The sequence below is a fragment of the Ursus maritimus genome, unplaced genomic scaffold (genome assembly GCF_017311325.1).
Source record: "Ursus maritimus isolate PB19 unplaced genomic scaffold, ASM1731132v1 scaffold_18, whole genome shotgun sequence".
In the NCBI taxonomy this organism is placed as follows: domain Eukaryota; kingdom Metazoa; phylum Chordata; class Mammalia; order Carnivora; family Ursidae; genus Ursus; species Ursus maritimus.
The window spans coordinates 46372889-46394788 of NW_024424230.1; the positions used below are offsets into that span (position 1 = coordinate 46372889).

The 21900-nt window shown below is 52.3% G+C and overlaps 1 protein-coding gene across 1 annotated transcript in view; it reads right to left on the reverse strand.

Annotated features, from left to right (window-relative positions):
* Nucleotides 1-1901: 1901 nt before the first annotated feature.
* Nucleotides 1902-21900, reverse strand: part of CABLES1 (Cdk5 and Abl enzyme substrate 1) — a 120754-nt gene continuing 100755 nt past the window's right edge. The window contains exons 8-10 of the mRNA XM_040632658.1: nt 8845-8951; nt 7486-7693; nt 1902-3304 (exon numbers count right to left, since the gene is read on the reverse strand). Of these exons, the coding sequence (XP_040488592.1) occupies nt 3164-3304; nt 7486-7693; nt 8845-8951 (456 nt within the window). The 3' untranslated portion in view covers nt 1902-3163. The remainder of the gene's footprint in view (nt 3305-7485; nt 7694-8844; nt 8952-21900) is intronic.

The window sequence follows — 21900 nt, forward strand, 5'->3', positions numbered from 1 at the left end:
GGCAAGGGGGGTGAGGAGGCCTCGGGCTCTGATGGGTGAGGGAGGCAGCCCGAGGGAGAGGCTGGAGGGAGAGGAGAGGCCCGAGGGAGAGGCCTGTCGTTCAGGCCTGAACCGGAAACGTCTGAGACAGTTCAGCGGGTGCCGTGAACAGTTTTATTTTGTTTGCTGTTGAGGGAATGAAGGGGACAGGACAGAGTAACGAGGAGGGACGGCTCTCCAGTGCCGCCTGCTCCCACATCAGCAGGGCAGGGCCTGGGGTACGGAGTGGTTTCTGTGCAGTAGGGGACCCCCCCAAAACGGGCCAGCTGGGTGAAGACCACAGAGACTGTAGCAGGGGCATTTTTAAGTTAAAAACAAGGAGAAAAACACAAAGGAAACAGCTTTGCATTTGGTGTGTTTCCTGGGTCCGCTGAGGTTTGCCCGGGGGAAACGGAGGGAAGTAGTGACCTCTACTGTCACCGGGCTGGCCCAGGCTCCGACCCCTGGTGGCAGCTACTCTCCGCGGCGGGAGAACAGACCCTTCCCAAGCCGGGCCACTGCTCAGGGATACAGCAGCTGCTGCCACTTCCTCCCCAGGCGGCTGCATGAGCCTGTCTGCTCGGCTGATATCCGTCTCTTACCTGGCAAGGCTGACTGGAGGAGAGAAGCCCAGTCTGGGGAAACTGAGTCAGGCAGAGCCGCTGGCGTTGTCCCGTGGGGCCTGCGGCTAGGCAGGGCTTCCCAACAGACGTGTGCGCAAGGGGAGAGCTGGAGAGGCTTCAGGGCAGGTCTGAGGAAGCGGGGCTGGCAAAGGGCTGAACCCGCCCCTCGCGGTGGAGGGTAAGAGCCTCAAGGTCGTCTAGAACAGGCAACCGAGTGCCCACCTCCACTCCACACCGGCTCAGGCTCCTTGACTCCTTGTCGAAGCCCCAGGCTGGAGCAGTGTCTGGGACGCACGCCCCCGGGCCACTCCCGCGGTGACCTTCGTCCCCTACCCTCTGTCTCTTTTGCCTTTAGAAAGCTCATGTCAAGGACAAGCAAAAGAAGCCCTTGACAAAATCTTTCATTCTTAGACCCCACCCGACTCTACAACTCCACAGGCCAAAATAGTTTAAAATTAAGGTCTTTAAAAAAAAAAAAACCAACAACTTCCTAAGTTCATCTTGTAAATGCTAAAAGCCAAAGAGCCCCAAATTCAAGAACACTCACCTGATTTTAAGACCCAGGAAGGACCCTGGTGGCGTGTCACCCATCAGACGTCCCCCTAAGCTTGGCAAGACATTCAAGGCAGATGGATGGTGGGGAGCTCTGTGGGCAATTTCTAGATGCCAGTGGCCTTGTTCCTCAGAAAGGCTTTCCATCTGCCAGGTACTCAGCAGGGAGCCGAGCCGGCTGCGAACCTGGGGTGGCTCATCGGACAGCAGCAAATGACAGACCCCAGGAGAGGAACGGCAAGGGCATGTTTAGTTCAGGCGACGGAGACGCTCTGAACCCTTTGGGCTTCGTTCCCCATTTGCCTCATCAACAGCAGGTAGGTGCCCTTAACTGTTATTTGATTTAGAGACTGCGTTCGTTGTAGCCCCTGACAAAACCACGGTCTCACAACTGAATCCAGCCAAGGACCTTCATTAGCACAATACTTACTTAGTACCCAATTCAGTTAAATCTAGGACTCTGGAGAAGGGGAGCATTCTGTTCTCCGCCCAGCTGTTTCTTAAATTCCTCCGTCCTGTGACCACCAGATTCGTTCCAGCTCTGCTACGTAAAGCTGGGCGTGCTCGGCCTCCCTGGCCCCCTTTCCCCGGGGGGAAGGGAGAAGCTCCAAATCTGCGTGCAAATGGGGAGGTGGCAGATGAAGCAGTAATGCAGGGCAAGGGGTGACCGGTGACACACAGGTGTCTACACAGACGCAAACATGTATATAGAAACAAAATATTTTAATTCTTTTTACACGGCCCCAGGCCGCCTCCCGTCAGGTGAACTCCAGCAGGCACACCTCTTGAGGCCGCGAGGTGCTGGGTATGGCCATGTGCCTGAGTACGGGTCATCCGGGCCAGTCAGGGCAGGTGACAGCTGAACTTCTGCACAGACAGCAGTATGGGGCGCTGAGCAGTCCCTGGCTCTGCGGTTGACCGAACCTCAGCTCCAGCTGTAGGGTGTCCCAGCTGTCAGAAGCCTCCCAACACCAATGGTGCTGCTTCCATCTACTCTGGATTTTTAGAAAACATTTATACAGCGCGAGCACACTCAATGTGCCTATGGTGCACTCTAACGTAGAGCACGGGATACACACCACGGAGCACAGCCCCAGCCGTCTCCACAGCGGGAAAGCGCGAAGGGCAAACGGCAGCGGGAAGGGACAGAGCGCCTCACGCCACGCCGTTCCACGTGACCTGTCCGACGCCGAGAACGCGTCCTCTTTGTCCCGTTGGTGGTAGGAGCAGTAACAGAAACTATGGCATTTTCTAAGGGCAGAGGCTGTCAGACCATCTGGTACGTAGAGAGTGACCCAGAGATAATCTAGAACTAATTACTGAAGGTAAGGCTGGCTCAAGACCCCAGGCAGAGGTCTGCTCTCTGGCGGGTGGGATTGGCTTTGGGGGCCGAAGGCTGACGTGGAATCTGACACACACATTCTCACCGTTCTGTGCCCGGGTGGGGGGGTGGCGCGTGCATTTCCAAGAGCTGACACAGACGCAGACCGGCACGCTTTTGCCACAGTGAGGGGATCTTTCAAAAGCTCTCTCCCAGCTGCTGCAAATTCTCCCCACTCTGCTCTAGAACTCTGCACTCCTGAACTGGACCAGCTCTGGAGGGGAGGCTCTGCACTCCTGAACTGGACCAGCTCTGGAGGGGAGGCCCTGGACCACGCTTGCGAGGTTTGTGTGTGCCCGGGAAGAACACCCAGGTGGGGACAGCTGGGACTGCTTGCCAGGGGAAAGCCAAAAGGCCCTCTGCCACCTTCCACACAGGTCTCCCCTTGCCCTGCTGCGTAATAACCGCTCATGGCTCATCCCGGCTAGCCAGACCAGGACTCCCTGAAAAGGTTCCGGGACTGCTCTACACAAAAACATGTTGAGAGGGAAAAAGGCTGGTATGTCGAGTTCTGGTTTTGCATTTCCAGTAGTAAGTGCTGCTGCAGCGGCTCCGAGGAAGTGGTCCCTGCCCCGCCTTGGGGCCTGTGCTAGGAGCTCTGGACCAGGCGTCTGTAATGGGGCATGACTTCGTGCTCCGGCAGATGAAGTGCGAACTCCAAGGCCACCAACACTGGGAATTCAAAGGCAATCAGTTCTCGCCTATTCAGCCGGAACTTCTCTTCCAGTTTCTGCAACAGAATGAAAGGAAACCAAGAGCATTAGCAGCTTTGAAATCAAAATCTGAGGCTTTCTCTATCTGTAAGCTCTCTATCCACCAGCCGATGAGTGTTTATGGAGAAACCCCTTAGGGGCAAGATCGTAGAGGAAGAAAGGGGGGAGTCGGTGTACTTCCCGCTCAGTCCTGGTGAAGAAACCGAACCACCCCAAGGACTCACGGTCTGCCAGGAGCCTGCCATCCATCCCATGACTTCATTTAATCTCAATCCTGCAAGGTCAATGCTACACTGATGTCCACTTTACAGATGAGAGAAAACAGGGTCAAGAAGGTAAGAAGTCATCTAAGGTGACCTGTGCCGTAAACTGCGATGCTGGGCTCCAAGCTCAGCCAATCCTCTACGACAGCAGTAACCATGTGGAAGTTCAGGCCTGGGGCCGCTGACTATGTAGTTTGGTCCTTTCGTGTCACACGCGAGGACCTGAGGACCTGCTGGGATCACCTGCCTTTCAGGGCGTCGCCCAGCTGCGGCGCATGGGTGCGAACGGCCCAAGCGTGCAGAGTGCTCGGCTCGTGCCCAGGGGCCCCCCTCCTGCTCTGCCTCTCGCTCCACCCCGCTGCGGGGGCAGGAATGAAGCAGAACCACTGGGGCGAGGTGTGTAGGGAAGGCCTTGTTTTTGCCCGGGTGCATTCTGCTTTGGCTTAATAAAAACCACCGGGACAGCAACGAAACTCACCGGCGGAGCCAGGAGTGGCCGCACTCAGATCGTAACTGGGACGGGACCTTGCGTCAGCCTCATTGCTACCGCAAATGTCAGACCGTGGCCTGTGTGTTCTGCAGGGACGCTATCGACTTCTGCCGGGTGGTCTGCTACTCAACTACCGTTAAACGTGCGTAACCTCACACGCGCGAAGATTAGTTCAGCGAATGTCTGCGTAGCCCTGTTGATGCTCAGCTCAGATCTGGTCACCAAACATGCCCTCCACGTTCCTGAGCGCATACACTACACAAGTTAGACAGTCACGCCCCACTTCTCAGAAGCCGCAGAGCACGGACTTAACACCTTCTTCCATCGCTGATGCACAGATAAACAAGCCGGGTTTACAGTGACGTACTAGCCAGGCTTAAAAAGGAAGGACATTCTGACACACGTTACAACATGGCTGAATCTTGAAGACCTACTGCTAAGAGAAATAAGCCAGTCACAAAAGACAAATAGTGTGTGATTCCATGTATGCGAGATAGCTTGAGTCGGGCTCAGAGACAAAGTAGAACGGCGGTGGCCAAGGCCAGGGAGGGGGAGTTCGTGTTTAATGGGGACAGAGTTTCAGTTTTGCCAGATGAAAAAGTTCTGAAGACAGTGGTGATGGCCGCACAACACTATGAATGCACTTGACGCCACTGAACTGTATGCTAACAACATCCAGTGGCAAAGACAGCCTCTTCAACAAATGGTGCTGGGCACACTGGACAGCCACACACAGAAGACTGAACTTGACCACTCTCACACCATCACAAAGATAAACTCCAAACGGATGAAAGACCTGGAGGTGAGACAGGAATCCATCAAAATCATAGAGGAGAACATAGGCTGTAACCTCTTCGACATCGACCACAGCAACTTTTTTCATGACGCATCTCCAAAGGCAAAGGAAACAAAAGCAAAAATGAACTTGTGGGACTTCATCAAGATAAAAAGCTTCTGCAAAGCCAAGGAAACAGTCAAAAAAGCTAAGAGGCAGCCCACGGAATGGGAGAAGATATGTGCAAATGACACTACAGATAAAAGACTGGTATCCAAGATCTATAAAGAACTTCTCAAACTCAATACACGAGAAACAAATCAAAAAATGGGCAGAAGATATGAACAGACACTTTTCCAATGAAGACATACAAATGGCTAATAGACATATGAAAAAATGTTCAAAATCATTAGCCATCAGGGAAATTCAAATCAAAACCACACTGAGATACCACCTTATGCCAGTTAGAATGGCAAAAATAGACAAGGCAGGAAACAACAAATGTTGGAGAGGATGTGGAGAAAGGGGATCCCTCCTACATTGTTGGTGGGAATGCAAGTTGGTACAGCCACTTTGGAAAACAGTGTGGAGGTCCCTTAAAAAGTTAAAAATTGAGCTACCCTATGACCCAGCCATTGCACTACTGGGTGTTTACCCCAAAGATACAGACGTAGTAAAGAGAAGGGCCATATGCACCCCAATGTTCATAGCAGCATTGTCCACAATAGCCAAATCATGGAAGGAACCGAGATGCCCTTCAACAGATGACTAGATAAAGATGTGGTCCATATATACAATGGAATATTAGCGATCAGAAAGAACGATTACCCAACATTTGCAGCAACGTGGACGGGACTGGAGGAAATTATGCTAAGTGAAATAAGTCAAGCAGAGAAAGACAATTATATGGTTTTACTCATTTGTGGAACATAAGGAATAGCAGGGAGATTGGTAGGAGAAGGAAGGGAAGAATGAAGGGGGGTAAAAAGAAGTGGGAGTGAACCATGAGAGACTATGGACTCTGGGAAACAAACTGAGGGCTTCAGAGGGGAGGGGGGTGGGGGATTGGGATAGGCCAGTGATGGGTATTAAGGAGGACACATATTGCATGGAGCACTGGGTGTTATACACAAACAATGGATCATGGAACACTACATCAAAAACTAATGATGTACTGTATGGTGACTAACATATTATAAAAAAATTTTTTTTAAATGGTAAATTAAAGCAAAAAAGAATGCTATTTCTTATGTGGAAGTACCTCCATTAGCTCCCTTTCCGCTCTTTCTCCTTTGCCCCTGAGCCAGCTGCACAGCTAGACACACAGGACACTGGCGTAGCCACAACCTGTAGTTCTATTCTGACGCTGCGACATCTGACCCTGGAGGGCCAGCCCCCTCTAGGGTTAGCCAGTTCCCGGAGGGGGTGCACAACTTGCCTGTAGACACACCCTCCATATGCAAACCAATCAATCTAAGGCCCACACCCCAACCATCTCCTCGATCTCCTCTCTCACTCTACCTGCCCTCACCACCCAAGGCCAAGGAGACAAGTAGGGACAGCGCCTCTGCCCCAGACTCCACGGAAATGACTCCAGCGAGCCAGTCCGAAGCCTGCTTACCCTGCCTGGCCTGTTCCTTCCCATGGAAACCACAATAAAGACTCCTGCCCACAGTTCCCCTTCTCCTTCTGCCTCCTGCCCGACCATGGTACTACTTCCCCACGTGGCCCCCCATGGTATGATGTCCCTCCCCCCCATTCGTATGTTGACACCCCATCCTCCAACGTGCTATTAAGGGGGGGGCTTCGGCAGGTGAGCAGGTTGAGGAGCTGGTGAGTGCAGTCCTCATGATGTGATCAGTGCCTTTGTAAGAGGAGAGCAGAGAGCTGGCTTGTTTCCTTTCCCTGCCATGGGAGGACACCGGGAAAAGGAGACTGCCACAAGCCAAGGAGGAGGCCCTCAGCAGGGGCTGAAGCAGCTGGCACCTTGATCTTGGGGCTTCTAGCCTCCAGAACGGTGAGAAGTAACTGTCTGTTGTTTAAGCTGCCCCGTCTACGGGATTTTGCTATGGCAGACCAAGCAAAGACACTTCTCTTGGGAACTGTGATAAGCTATCTTTTCAATGGCAACTGTCTCTTGATCTGTTGGTTTTACCGTTTCTCAAATTTTCTATGAATAAACTATTTTAAAACAGGCATTCACATATCCACCCAAGATCGGGGTTTCCTTGCTTTGATGGGACTCTCCTTTAAAAGAAGGAGGTACCACTCAATCAAACCCATGCCCTTCCTCAAAGAAGAGGCAACTAAGGCCACAGGAAGCCAAGGCCTGTTGAGCCAAAGTGTCTGATGGACACTCTGTGGTCACACCGCCCACAAGTCCCCTTCCTGTTACAGTGGCTTCTGTGGCTTTGAGAATAATTTCACTCCTCATGGTGTCTGAAAATTGGTTTTTATGGCCACACCCAATACTGGGGGTCTTTGGTTTTGTCAAAGTGGACCCCCCTCTGTTCCAGCAAAGCCTGAGCTGTGGGGCCTGACTTCTGCTGCAGGATGACCTCACAGCCCTGGTCTCCCAGTAGCTACTAACAATCAGAATTCTCCCGGGCAGCATCACCGACCAGGCTCTTCCCACGTGCTCCCTCAGCCCACAGGACTCGGGTCACTCACGTCAATTAAATGCTTGACTTCGTGTTTTTTGAGGTCACTTCCGATTTTGGCTGCTAAGAGTACACATGCTCCGGCACAAAGCTTCCGGTTCTGTTTGTTTAGCTTTCCCTTGAGGGCGAGCTTCTCAAAATAGACAAAGGCCATGGCCACTGTAGGCTCCTCGAAGCCACAGTCCTCCTGGGCAAGCTTCCGCATCTCTCGCTTCAGACTAGAGAAGGACAGGAAGAAAGAACATTATTAGAACTTGGGAGTTTCAGAGGACTCCAAAGAAAAAGACTAGTCCATCCCGAAAGCATTTCCTTTTTCTCATTCCCAGAAGGGTGACGTGAAATGGGACTGAATCCTGAGGAGTGAGAAATTTCCATTACGTGTGGGCAACAGACTTAAGCTGCTGGGGCTCTTCTCTGTTGGTAGAACTGTACAGACCACGTCCACAAGGGACACAGAAGACCACACTGAACCCAGGTGGTGTCTGAGGGTGTCTGGAAACTAGGCGTAGAGTTGTCCAAGGGGAAGAGGAAAGGGAAATAAATGAGGGGCTCACTATCAACTCTACCGAGGATCCGCCATGTTCAAAAACTATGGCAGAAGAGGGGTTAGGCTGACAGCACAACAGCCAGTGTACTTAGGAAGGCTACCCGGCAAATGGACAGTGTGAATACTTCGTTTTTGTCACGTCTTTGGCTTGGAACCTGCCAGAATCAAATCAGCATTGGGCTACAGAGCATGTAAACATTGGCACATACTCCCACGCCGTGCTGGCACAGAGTCTAGCCTCCGCCACTCCATGCACTGAGAGCGTGTCCTGGTAGACAGACAACCCCAGGCAGCTCCTCTCCGGCCTGGCAGATGGGGGTCACCACAAAGTCGGTCCAATCAGCTGCAGGGGAAACACGGGCCCGATTCTGCTCTGGCTGTTTTGCTAAATGCTTAAAGGTGGGGCTTGGCTGTCACCCCTCGGGTGGATGACTGGGTAAAGAATGATCTCAAGTGCTATCAAACCAACTCTTCTCTGTTTTGTCTACATCTGAGAAAGCAGAGAACTGACTGTTTCCTATTCTGTAACAACCTTGACTGAACTGCTAAGCGTCAGACAGTAGGAAAGAATGATTCTTTCACTTAAGGAAACTCCCCCCACACCCATGTCAACTCGTGTGGAGAGCTCCGCCTTCTGTCCTGCTCCCCTTGGCTCTGACTCCCGGAGGCAAGGTCAGCCAGCGTCGGCTGGGCCTCTTCTTGCTGCACCACCAGTGTTTTATTTCCCTGAACTGCAGGAGGAACTGGCACACAAGCGAGAGCTTAATTCACGCCAGGAGAGGGTCTCAATGGAGAGTTCAAGCGATGTCGGGCCTCACGTACCTCCTTATTTTGCTGAGTGTTAACTTAATGTGAGGAAACTTCTCCTTGAAGGTCTCATTCATGTCCTTCTTGAGATCTGAGGGCTTCACATAGTCGATTACTGTGGTCTGTAACAGATCAGGCAACTCAGGTCACTCTTTTCTAAATTTTTTTTTTAAGATTTTATTTATTGGGAAGAGAGGAAGAGACCATAAGTGGGGGCGGGGAGGGCAGAGGGAGAGGGAGAGGGAGAGGGAGAAGCAGACTCCCCGCTGAGCAGGGAGCCTGACGCAGGGACTTGATTCCAAGGCCCTGAGATCATGACCCGAGCCGAAGGCAGATGCTTAACTGACTGAGCCACCCAGGCGCCCCTCCCCCAGGTACCTCTTTAAAATAAGTGCCATAGGTAACAATTATTTACACTTTACGGCCAACTTCCACCACTTCTGACAGCACCAAGCAATGAGGAAGCCTGGAGGAGAGGCACGGCAAGGGCCCCACTGAGTCTGAGCGCCTGAGGGGACCCGGCCTCTGGAAGCCTCTGGAACACAAATGCCTGCTACAGGCGACATGGGACAGCAGCAGCCTCCAGCCAGCAATCAGTGTCTGGCAGGGAGGGAGCCCCTCTTTCAGTTCCTGCGCCTCCACCTGCTGTTCAGACGGCACAGCGTTTAGGGCATGGCCTGTGGACCCGCACACGAGGCTTCAATCCACACTCAGCCATCGCCAGTCATCTGGCCGCAGGACATTGCTCTAATGACCCCAACATCAGGCTCCACACCTGTAGATGGAAACAGCTAACAGTACCTACTTCACATGGCTATTCTGAGAACTACGGTAGAAGTCAAGGGCTCTGTGCAGAGCTTGGCATGCAGCAAGCACTCAATAAATGTTAGCTCTTATTTTTTTCATTGTGGGAAAACATACATCACATAAAACTTACCATTTTAACCATTTTAAAGTATGCAGTCCAGGGGTATTAAGTACATTCACGCTGGTGTGTGGCCATCACCACCAGTCATCTCCAGAACTTTCGTCATCTTGCAAAACCGAAACTCTGTCCCCCTTCAACAACTCCCTATTCCCCCGTCCCCCACCCCAGCTCCCCCTGGCAACCACCATTCTGCTGTCTCTGAACCTGACTTCTCTAGGTCCTTCGTACGAGTGGAATCATAGTGTTTGTCCTTTCGTGACTGGCCTGTTTCACTCAGCACCATGTTTTCCAGGTTCAACACAGTGCAGCAGGGATCAGAATTCCCTTCCCTTTTGAGGCTGGATAACCTTCCATTGTGTGTACATGTCAGTTACTAATAACAGTCCTTTAAACCTTGGGTTTCTTCCTCTTCCTCTCCCCTTCTTTTTTTAGTAGGCTCTTCGCCCAACGTGGGGCTTGAACTCACAACTCCGAGATCAAGTGTTGCATGTTCTACGGACTGAGCCAGTCAGGTGCCCTTCCTCCTTTCTAATCCTATCCATCCTTAAAGACTGGTTCCTGGGGGCACCTGGGTGGCTCAGCTGTTAAGTGTCTGCCTTCGGCTCAGGTTGTGATCCCGGAGTCCTGGAATCGAGCCCTGCATCAGGCTCCCTGCTCTGCTGGGAGCCTGCTTCCTCCTCTCCCACTCCCCCTGCTTGTGTTCCCTCTCTCGCTCTCTGTCAAATAAATAAATAAAATCTTAAAAAAAAAAAAAAAAAAAGACTGGTTCCTTTGAGCCCGTTCTGAGGACCTGAGTCTTCCTGGCTCATCTGTGCTGTACGGAATTCACTCTGAATGAAACACAGTCTCTGCTGGGTCTCACCAGGTTAGCCTCACTCCTCCTCCTCAGGATTCTGCTTTCAAAGGGCAGCAGCGATGCCTGATGCCTCTCTGGCTGGCTGTAGGCAATAACCTTCACCAGGCAGAGCCCAAGAAGGGAGCAAGTACGGATTCTGCCCAGAAGGCCCATTTCCGTGGATGGCTTCTGCGGCCTGGCCTCTTCTGGGGAACGCGTCGCCGCTTTCCTCTGTGGCTCTAACGCCACTGGGCGGCTCTCTGTAGACACCTCCATTCAGAAGATGCTTGGCTGGACAGGATTTTACAACAGGCATGTGGAAGGCCTCTGGTGTCCATTAATAACCGAGAAGAGATGAAGAGCCAGCATGTCCCAATTCACCCTGATCTCAACAGCACCTTTGTAACAACAGCCATGGCAAGTAAAAGCAAAACCACGGCAAAATGAACTAAAAAATGTTCCACCACACTTGTTCAGAACTTTCTCAAATTCTGGGTGGAAGCACACTCGGTGCGATGCCAAGAGTTCTTCCACGGCGCCATGTCTTCCTGGCCCAATCCAGAAGGCTCTCCCTCAGCTGGCGCAGGGCATGCCTGTTCTGGAAGCTGCCCTGTGCACCTGCGACGTGCTGGCAAGGAGCCAAGGAGCGGCACTGTGGCCCCAGCGTGCAGACATATGCATGCACGCACTTGTGTGCCACGGTGTTCTGCCGCGCCACAAGAGGGGCGCGTGGGACTTTATGGAGGCCACCTACTGTCTGGCAGAGTGGACGCTTCCCCTGTGGCAGCCCTCCAAGACGCATTTATCATCCCAAACAGACGGGGCTCAACAGGATGTAACATTTTTCATTTAGGAAACAGGCAGCAGAATGGGGAACTACATCTAACAGTTACCTCAAGCTGGGCCCAAGGGCCAATCAGCCAATTCTTCTGTTTCCAAAATACCCAGCCCTCCCTCCCTCTTCGACCCCACACCAGGCATCCCGAACTCTCCGGGACAGCCTCTCCTGCTCTTCCTCGGTGGACGAAAGTCTCAAGCAAAGACTCACCGGCCCTTGCTGGGGACTGAAGCCCTGCAAGCCCCAAGCAAGGATATTTGGAGTGGGAAGGGGTGGTCTGGATCCTTTCCTGTGGCAGCCACAGCAGCTCTGCTCTGTCTTACGCGTAGATACACACACCACAGCTTTCCTGCTGCCAGAGAAGTGGCCTGCAGCCGCGAGCCAGCCACCTTGTCTCACAGACATGGAGGTGGGGGCTCAGGGGGTGCAGGGGTGGGGCCAGCACTGGGCCACGTTGCCCAGCTCACCACCTGCACCACTTTCCTGCGTCTCCACTCTTCATCGGGCTAAAGCGAGCAGGGGCGACAGCCCGAGACTGGCAGCAGGTAGGAAGGGCCTGCTGGTGGGCTGCAGCGGTCTGCAGCAAAGATGTTTGGCGTCCCGAGGCCTCACCTTCCGCTTCCCTGACATGAGGACAAACACCTGGCATGGCTGCCTCACAGGTTTCTCCTGAAGCTCGAACTGAGAGAACACCATGTACCTAAAGGGCACTGGAGAAGTTTCTCAAGAGCACGGAAGCAGGAGACGGCAGAGAGCCGGGCGCTCCTCCAGGCACACGGAGTCAGCGTGCGAGGACGGGGCCCTGGGATCCATCCACGCGGTGACGTTGCCCGGGTGACCTGCACGCCCGGCAGAGTCTCATTGCCTGGCTAGCACCTAGCCACCATTCGGGCCTGGAGCCGCTTCTGCAGGATCGTCTTCCCTACACCCCCAGAGGCCAGGTCACTCTTCCAGTGACTCACCTTCACTACACACTGCGGTCTGGAGAGCTGACCCTCTCCCAGGACGCACCCTGCTGTACGTCCCGACTCCTTTGCAGCAAAGATTCCAAATACCGTTCCAGTTCTTCCGGTCCCATGCATCGGCACAAGAAGCCACCACCGAAGCAGAAACCAGGCTTCTGTTCTTTCTGCTGCCAAGACATGTCACGGCGGGGGTCCTGGTTGTCCATTCTGCCAGCGGAGACCACAGCAGGGCAGCGCCGATCTGCAGCCGGAGGCGGTGGCGGCTTCCTGAAGGCGGCAGTGGCAGCAGCACGTCTGAAACCGGCAGCTGGTGTATGTTCCCAACCAGCAACCCGGGCCCTGATCAAGGAGGCGGTCAGGCGGCAGCTCCCCTGGTGGCCTGGCTCTGCAGGGTGGGTCTGAGATCTTTCCTGAAATTCTAACTTAGGCTGTCGTGTCAGCCTCCCCAGTGATTCTGTAAGCTGTGTAGTATTCTGTAATAAATCGCTCTGTAAACTAGCTTGCGTGGATGCCGTCCTTCATAACTGAACTATAACTGACACACACACTCCTTTCAATGATGGCTTTGACCGCTCTCCTAAGTGAATCTCACCTGGGAAGACATGGGATGAGGGCAGAGCCCATGGCAGATTCCGGTGGGGGATAAGGCCTCAATGTCATCAGTTCCCCAGGGCACCGAGTCTTACCCCGGGGGCCCTCACACATCATTTCCTGACCAGTCCAAATTTCAGAAGGACCCCACGAACACCAACCACCCGGCTCAGCCTGCAGCGCTGGGCCCCGGCCTTATAGGAGAGACTGTTTTCACAAGCAACCCTGTCCTAGCTCTTGCGGTACAGAGCTGGGGCCTACTTTTCCTGGGAGCAGGAGTGGACATGTACATTTATTTCCAGGCTGGTCCTGGAGAAGGGGGTAGGGGGGGGGCCAGTGAGCTGACACGGAGTCCCTGGGCCCAATGCCTGGCTCCCAGTGTGGGCAGCACACGGCAGCTGCAGGGAGAGCCAAGCCCTCAAGTTCATCTTCTAGGTGACAGAATTCCTCTGAATCCTGGCTCTGCTGTCCAGAGCTACGGAAGCGGCCTTCTGTCATCCTCCCCGTGGGGAGTTTCCAGTCTTACGGCCCTGTCGTTGCCACTGCTCCCGGCACGGAGCAGGAAGCCTGCTAGCAGCCTAACCCTCCACTTCTTTATTTGGCTGTCACTGGGCTACTCTTTGGGTCTTTTCTAAAGTAGATATGGTACATTTTAGGGTGGGGGATCTCTGCAAACTTCCATCTCTGTCAAGGCCCCCCATTTCCTGACCCCCATGTGGCTGGCAGCCTTCAGGACCCTGTGGCAGAGGGAAGGGCTCCATATATGGGAGAGCTGGGCCCAGCATTTCCAGGGTGGCTGCCCTGGGAAGTCCTAAGGCATCTGGGGAAGGAGAAGAGAATATGGGCCACTGGAGGCTCGTGGCTGCTGTACCTGAGGCAGGGGCCCACTGAGGCCATCATTTCAGTCCATTTGCTGACATCGATGGCAACAGGGTAGGCTGGCTTCTGGGGCAATGAAAGGCCTCCACGACTCAAGACAGGAGGAGGATGGTGGTAAGTTGTGGATGTCAGTCTGAACACCTTAGGCGAGCAGAGAATGCTGAGTGGTTGCGTTCCGTTTTGTGGCTGTCATCACCCTGTACCATAGACAGTGTGGCTTCAGCAACAGGAATTCACAGTCTCTCAGTTCTGGAGGTTACAAGTCTGAGATGAAGGTATCAGATGGGTTCTGTTCCCTCTGAAACTATGGCCAGAATCCTTCCTTGCTTTTCCCAGCTTCTGGTAGTCCCAGGCATCCCTCGGCTTGTAGAAGCATCACAGTCGTCTCTGCCATCATCACCTGGTGTTCTCCCCATGAGCCAGTTCACATGACCGTCTTCTCTCCGGCTGTTTATGCCATCAGGTCATACTGGGTTAGGCCCGCTTTACTGCAGTATAACCTCAGCTTAACTAGTTTATATCTGCAAACACCCTATTTCCAAATAAGGGTCACAGTCTGAGGTACTAGGGGTTAGGATCTCAACCTACATTTTTGGGGGACACCATTCAACCCTGTGCAGGGGTGCTTGCTCATAAAGGTGCTGTTACACAGCCTTGCTGCGCTCTGATCCCAGCTGCTCTTCCCAGACTGGACACAGCTGCCCCCACTGGCCTCGGCTCTGACCCAGGCAGCAGGTGCTGTTGGCCTTGGCCTCGGTGCGTGGAAGCCCTTCCAGTTCTTCTTTCTCTGCCTCCTATATTTGCTGGGATGGCTCTGTCTTCAGTCCTGCTATGGTCTCTGCTTCTCCGAGCTGTGGCTCTGTGGGGGAAGATCACGAACGCCAGCACCGGAACCCCCGGGATGGACCCCAGCTCCACTCAGTGGCTGGGTGGCCTAGCCAAGCTGCTCAGTGTTCTGTGCTTCCGGGTCTTCATCTGGCTTCTCCATCGTCTCCTTCATGTCGGCAGCTGTGGGGCACCCAGAGATCTGTGGGGCTGTTACAGGTCCTACCTAAACTCGGCTGCTTGGGGTCCACAACCAGGGCAGCTGAGTGGGCAGCCCCCAGAGCAACCATCTGCTCGAAGACTCTTGCTCACCCGCTGCACCTGGAGCCCACTGCTCCCTACTGAGCGCGCACAGCCCAGACCCTGGGCATTGGATCAACCACCCCGAGCCCACGGCCGCCAAGTCAGGCAGTTTCCAGAGGGGATGACAGTCCTTGCTGTCCTCCGCTCCAGCTCCTGTCAAGAACCGTTCTCTGGAATATAAGCAGCCATGATTCCCCTGTGTGGTCCTGTCTCGAGGGTGCCTTATGACCTCCTGAAAGACAGGACCTCTCGACCACCCAGCAGGCAGCTACCCTCTTTCCAGCGACAGAGGTGAGCCGAGACAACAGTACTGGAGGCTGAGCTGCACACAGAGGGTTACAACAGGCCCCCAGTTACGCAGTCTTTCTGGCCTGAGAGAAAATGAATTAAAAGTGAGGCCACGCTTTATACTAGCTCCCCTACAAGTCGAACTGTATAGAGATTCATAATGCCCAGGTTTTGCCAGTGCACGTTACTACGAATCAAAGCACTAATAAACAGGCTGTGGTTCCTTCCCGGCCCGGGACAGAGTGACCACTGTTTTCAATGCCACCTAATTCCAGGCCATGGGATTTGCTAGACATAAGGCTCCTGGTGGCCGAGGGCAGAGGCCGACTGCTGGGCCAGGCCGCGTGGCAGACGGAAAGCCCCAGCCCTGTGGTGCCTGCAATTTTGCAGAGTGGGCCATTGCACTCTTGGGATGAGAGGTAGCTTGAGTGCACGTTCTTGCAGCGGCCTGCCTGAGAGGAAGCTGTGTGCGCACAGCTGAGGGAGAGGAAGGTCAGCTGGGAGGAGACCATCCAGAACACAGAATGTCCACAGACACAATTCGGAAAGGGGCCTGGCCCGCTGGAGATGGGAGGCAGAGTCAGGAAGGCCCGGTGTGGGGGATGACACCTGAACTACCTTCCAGACGACAAGAAAACACAGTAAGACCAGAACTTAGTTATCTATCTGGAAGAGTCTACTGTATCTGTTGTGGACACACTGAGATATCTTTTGCTTTTTAAAGAACAAAGACTGACTTATGATAGAAGGGAGGGAAGGGACCTTGGCTTCCCCAGGCTCACAGCCCCAGTCACAGTGCTGTGCAATGGGGGCCTCCGAGTGGGGCTGGATGCGATGGGAGCTGTGGCGGCAGGTGAGGCAGGGAGCTGAGGCAACAGGTGTGTGCATGGGGTACATATGCCCCAATAACAACGCCGGGCAACAAAGAGGGGCTCAGAGCTGACAGGCTGCTGGTCTGGTTTCAACAGAAACAATATAAAAGGTGCTTAAACTGGGGGGCCTGGTAAGTCCCTGCTTCCTTCCCCATTCTCCTGCCCCCTGCCCCAATCTCCTCAGGCATTCTCACGAGCAGCTCTGAACAGATGTGTGCTTGCTGTAGACTCAGCTATGGCTCCCCTCTGGGTCACAGAAGCTCCCGGGGGCAGAACATTCCAAAGGAAGGAGGGCTATCAGGCAGTGCTCCCTGCAGCTCCTTTCAGCCCCAACGGCCACCGCACAGCCACAGCACGGCCAGGGCTCTCCTGCCTGACCGCACCTGCCCTGCACGCATCGGCGCTCCGAGCTCAGCCGGGCACCAGAAAGCAGATGCTCCGTGCTCGCTACGGTCGTTAAGCAGTGCGGCGGCCCTCGCTCGATCTATTTAACCACGAACAGCTGGGCACTTCGGCTCTTCTCTGCATTCTTCCTTTTCCCTAAGAGGACAGTAAATCACAAGGAAAACTGTGGGAATGAGCGGAGGGCCTTTGCAGCCTGGGGCAGCATTTGTTGCTCTATCTACCCATCGGATTCCAAATCCATAACCCTGGATTTACTCTCCCTCCTGCGCCCTGAGGGGAGCAGCTCTTCGCTTTCCCTCACTAAAACGAAACCGTCTGCAAATGAAGGAGAGAAACACAGGACAAACTGCTTTTGCTTCAGATTTACGCTGCCAACGTGAATTTACCAGCAGGTGCAAAGCAGGCCCTCAGTTCCAGATATTTGTCCAATACTTAGCTGGTACTACAGAAACTTCTAGAGTAGTGTCTTCACTCACTTGAGAGGATACTGGGTGGGTACGGCCCTGAGCTCACACACATACACATTCGCGTGTGTATTTGGATGCACTTCTAAAGACACGCTGCTCAAGTGGTCGCCTGAGAGCAGGAGCTGATGAACTATGTATGGAGTGTATCATGTTAGAGACCTCAAAATGGTCACTGAAAACGTGAGACAAACACACAGAAAGGAAGCAGATATATGCAAGATGCACCTTGCGTAAAATGTAAAGCTAATCTTTCATTCTGTATTATTTTTATAAGATGAAAAGAAAACCACAATACTGATGCATGCTACAACGTGGATGAACCCTGAAAACATTAAGTAAAAGCCAGACACAAAAGTGTATGACTCTGTTTTTATGAAATGTCCAGAATTGCCAAGTCTACAGAGACAGAAAGTAGATTAGTGGTTGCCTAGGGCTTACAGGGTGGAGGGTTGAGGGTACAGGGGCTTCTTTTGGGGATGATGAAAATGTCCTGAAATTGATTATGGTGATGGCTGCACAATTTGGTGAATGTTCTAGAAAACAATTATACATTTTAATTATTTTTTATTTTTAGTAGGCTCTACACCTAACGTGGGGCTTGATCTCACAATCCCTAGACCAAGAGTAGCACGCTCCACCGACTGAGCCCACCAGGCGCCCCTACGCACTTTAAGCAAGTGAACTGTATGCTATGTGAATTATGTCCAATAAAGCTGTCACTAACACACAATCCCCAAAACCCCTAAAACCAGAAAACAAACCCACCACAATGCAACAGGGCATTTAAAAAGGCCTTTTATTTTAACGCTTGCACCAAAAGCTGGTGGGCCTCAGGGATCCCACTCCCCAGCTCCTATGCAGGTGTCTGGCAGATTTTCCCTAGAGCTGGGGAAGCTCTAAAGCCCTTCCAAGTCTCAGGAGAGGCCTGAGCAATGGTGTTACTGTTCTCCTAAACTGAATGAGCTTCAAGCACCTTGAAACCTGAGGACCCTGGAAGGAGCCTTACAAGGGAGGGGCCACCGGGGCTCAAGCTGCTTTAGCTTCTCGATGAACCCACCCTGCAGACAGGTAAGCACCTACAGATGGCTTNCAGCAGGAAAGAAATACGGTGAGGGAAACCAGAGCCCAACGGCCTGCCACACAAAGGCTGACTCAGTGCTCCTTTTATTGAGTCTTGAATTCCCCACTGCTCAGCAGCTCTACTGTGCCGAGGCAGTTCTAAGACATATTCCCACAACACTGGGGAGGTCTGAGCCTATGAAGGAGAAGTTTTTCTAGGAGTAGTTAGATGAAGTAAATACGTGACTAGGCACTTTATCGAGAAGATCAATCCAAGACATGTCCTCTTGAGATTTATGTACCTATAGATATCATAAAGGTTACTAGTCAGTTTTCCTTCTGATGTCAGGAAAGTTTGAGAGGGATTTCTTCCTGAGACGGGAAAAGGATCCAGATAGGCATTCAAAGAACGTTAACTCTGTTGGCATTATCTCAGTCAGCTCTTTTGCTTACTTTCTCCTCTTAATTGCTCTCCACACCCAGAAAGGGAAGAAAAAACAAAACCACGACTGACTTCAGCTGCCAGGTTCTAATGATAAACAACCACTTTCTGGCGAAACTTTAATTACAAGGCAGGCGGCGCTCAGAGCAGGAAGCAGCCGGTTCTGAGTCGAGGCCTTGCGCCCGCCCTCACCGCACTGAGAAACACCATCATTAAGCTAAGGCCCTACGAGAACCTGCATGTAGCCAGGAGGCTCAACGTACTTTCCTACTCTGTGGTCACCGTCTAGAAACTTCAGGGCCAAAACCACAGGGGCAGCTGCGACTTGGGTTTCCAGACCTGCCCCAGGAATTTTTTTTTTTTTTTTACTTCAAAATTTCCCCTTTGCCCTCTCGGGGTGGCTAATAGTGGGAGTGACTTGCCCAGATCAGAGTTAAAAACCAGTGTCACTCTGAATGCAAGGCCAGTTTTAAAGGGCTGCCACTTAAACTTTGTATATTACAGACTTCTTTCTAGGCCTCAGGGAAATGTTCGCCTCTGGAACTCTTCCACTTTTGAAGGCATGGCAACTGTGGCCACAAGTGGCCTTTTTATCTCATACTTAGAACGCACATGAATGAAAATACACATCCAACCACATCCTGGTGGGTTAATATCACCTACACTAGGACCAAGAAAGCATGCTCCTGGGTATTTACCCAAGAGAAATGAAAATATATGTCCATGAAACACTTGTATAAGAATGCCCATGGCAGCAATATTCATGGTATCTCTACACTGGAATGTCCATCAATAGGAGTGGAGATAGATAAACTGGGGTATGTCCATACAAGGAAACCCTACTTGCTAATTAAAAAAAAGCCCAAACTACTGATATGTGCAACATGAGCGAATTTCACCTATTAAATTCTATGAAGGAAGAAGGACCAAAAAAAATTTTTTTAAAGCACATAGTATGTGATTCCACTTACATAAAGCACCAGAATAGGCAAAACTAGTTTACAGTGACAGAAATCAGAACAGGATGGACAGGAGGGAACTTTTTAAGGGGAAAGAAATGTTCTCTCTTGATTAAAGCAGAGGTGACCAAATTCACGGAACTGTACACTCCAAATGTGTGCGTTTGATCCTACACAAATTACACCTTAATATGAAAAGAGAAAACATAAATGGCAGCTGGGGGATACGGTGGGGCGAAAGGTTTAGCTCGTCACTTTTTGGGTTGCTTGATTCTGCAGAGGCCACAGGAACATCCCAAACCCCGAAACGCCACAGGAACAGAACACCCCGAAACCCGGGCAACAGCTGCTTGTTCTCAGGCTTGAGGCCCCCACTGGGCTGCCCCCCTGAGCTACGCTGGAGACCTAAGGGAGACAAGCATAGGCGGCAGGGCCCCACAGGCCTCGGGGGCCAGTATGAGGGGGGTGGGCAGTGCTGTGGAGGCCGGCACCTGGCCGGCACCCGTGCCCAGTCTTCCAGCAAAGGCCACGACAGACAGGAAGCGCTGGGAGAGGGGACAGAGGAGTCAGGGCCGCACAGGCTTCACACAGGTCCGACGTCCGCCTGCAGGGGGCGCCCTGCCAATGATGAGGGTTCACATCCCGGCAGGAAAGCTCTAAGCTGGGTGAGTTTGTCTAGGCAGAGTGCCTTCCACCTACCCACAGGCCGAGATGGGCCCCACACCCTCAAAGGTTTTCAACAGCCTGGGTCAAGTAACCCCACAGCTCTGTCTACTCTGGTAGTCACTGCCTATTTGAAGCACAGCTCTGTGTGCCTGGGGTTAAGTATGAAAAATCTGTCAGGATCATCATTCTGTGGGCTTGCGTTCTCTGCCTGTGTGTGTGTGCGCACACGTGTGCCTGTGTGTTCATGCGTGTAGAGGAAAGGACAGTGACTGTCATTGTTAGAAATACCGATTTGATACACTCGCCCTCTCTCACCCTTCATAAGATAGGGTCTTGGTACATGGGCCTTTCCCACCAAGGCCTAGAACGGCTGTCCTTCTTACCCCTCACACTCACCTTCAATGCCACTGCTTCAGGGGAACCTTCCTTGAGGCTGACCTTTCACCTCCATCCCCCTACCCTGCCCCCATCATCTCCTACCACTTTTCTTCACCCACCTCATGACCGCAGTGACTTGTCTGCTTGCTCACTGTATGACTTCTCTTCACACCGTAAGGCTGAGCAAAATGGGGATTGTGGCCGGTTTGTTCTCCACTATGTAAGGAAGCACCTGGCCCAGCACACAGTAGGGCCTCAGTCAGTACTGGGTGAATGGACAAATTCTGCATCTTCAAGCAAACCAACCAAAACCAAAACCAAAACCCCCACGTGTACTTGTGCAAGTTCATTGCAATGTGAAACTGCCCTATAATCCATGCCTGCTTCTAGAGAAGTCTCCTGGGAGCCAGTCTGAGGCTCTCTGTAACACTGACATGCACGGCAGTGACAGAGAAGAATGCTGAAAAGTGGATGTCCCACATCTGATCTAAGTACCAATCTCTGCGGCCAGAAGAGGAGATGTACATCTTATGGAACTGACCAGAAAATGCGGTTCACGAGCCATTTCATTTTCTAAAACACATACTATTATAGGAAGCAGGGGCTGCAGATGCAACCTGGTGAAATGAAAAATGAGCCAGTTGGGAACATAAAACAGGGAGGATAAGACATGTATGCTGACTTGGCAAGTCATGTAGCACACTGCTCAAGGAGGAAAAATCGCCCTGGTACATAGGCGCGTGCACGTAGTCTGCGGCCCAGAACCTTGAAGTGCACAGTGAAATCATTTAAAGAAAATATAAATAAGATCTGGCACCAGCCTGTCACTGGCCTACGGAAGGAGAGGTCAACGTTATCGCCAGACATAACATTACCTAGAGAAGAGCTCCCTGCCAAACCCCAGTAGGTCAAAAATAGTGCCCTCTCTTATTCTCTTGGTTACCTAGAAATCTGTTCAGCTGTTGGCCCAAAGAGTCATTCTCCCGAGGCTGGCTGTTCTGCCACCAACTGCTGAGGGATGTGGGAGTCACAGGCCAAGTGAGAAGAGCACTGAGCCAGGAGATCTACCTTCAGCCCCCATTTCCTGTCTGTCAACTGTGACAGCCCCAAACTCCCCCAGCCACAGCTTCCTGCCCATTACTTAGTAAATAAAGCAATGAACGACATAAAGAACCCTATTCTTACACAAGTCATGATGCTTCAGTTGCTCCCTCCTTGACACTAGCACGGTGATTCTGGTCATCTATCAAACACTTATTATGTGCTAGCTTACGTGAATAAAGCCTGGTTTTGTAAAAGTCACAACTAATCTTGACAGGTCACAGAGTGGGGGAAAAAACCCATACATGGCTCTGGTTCTGCTTTTCGTGT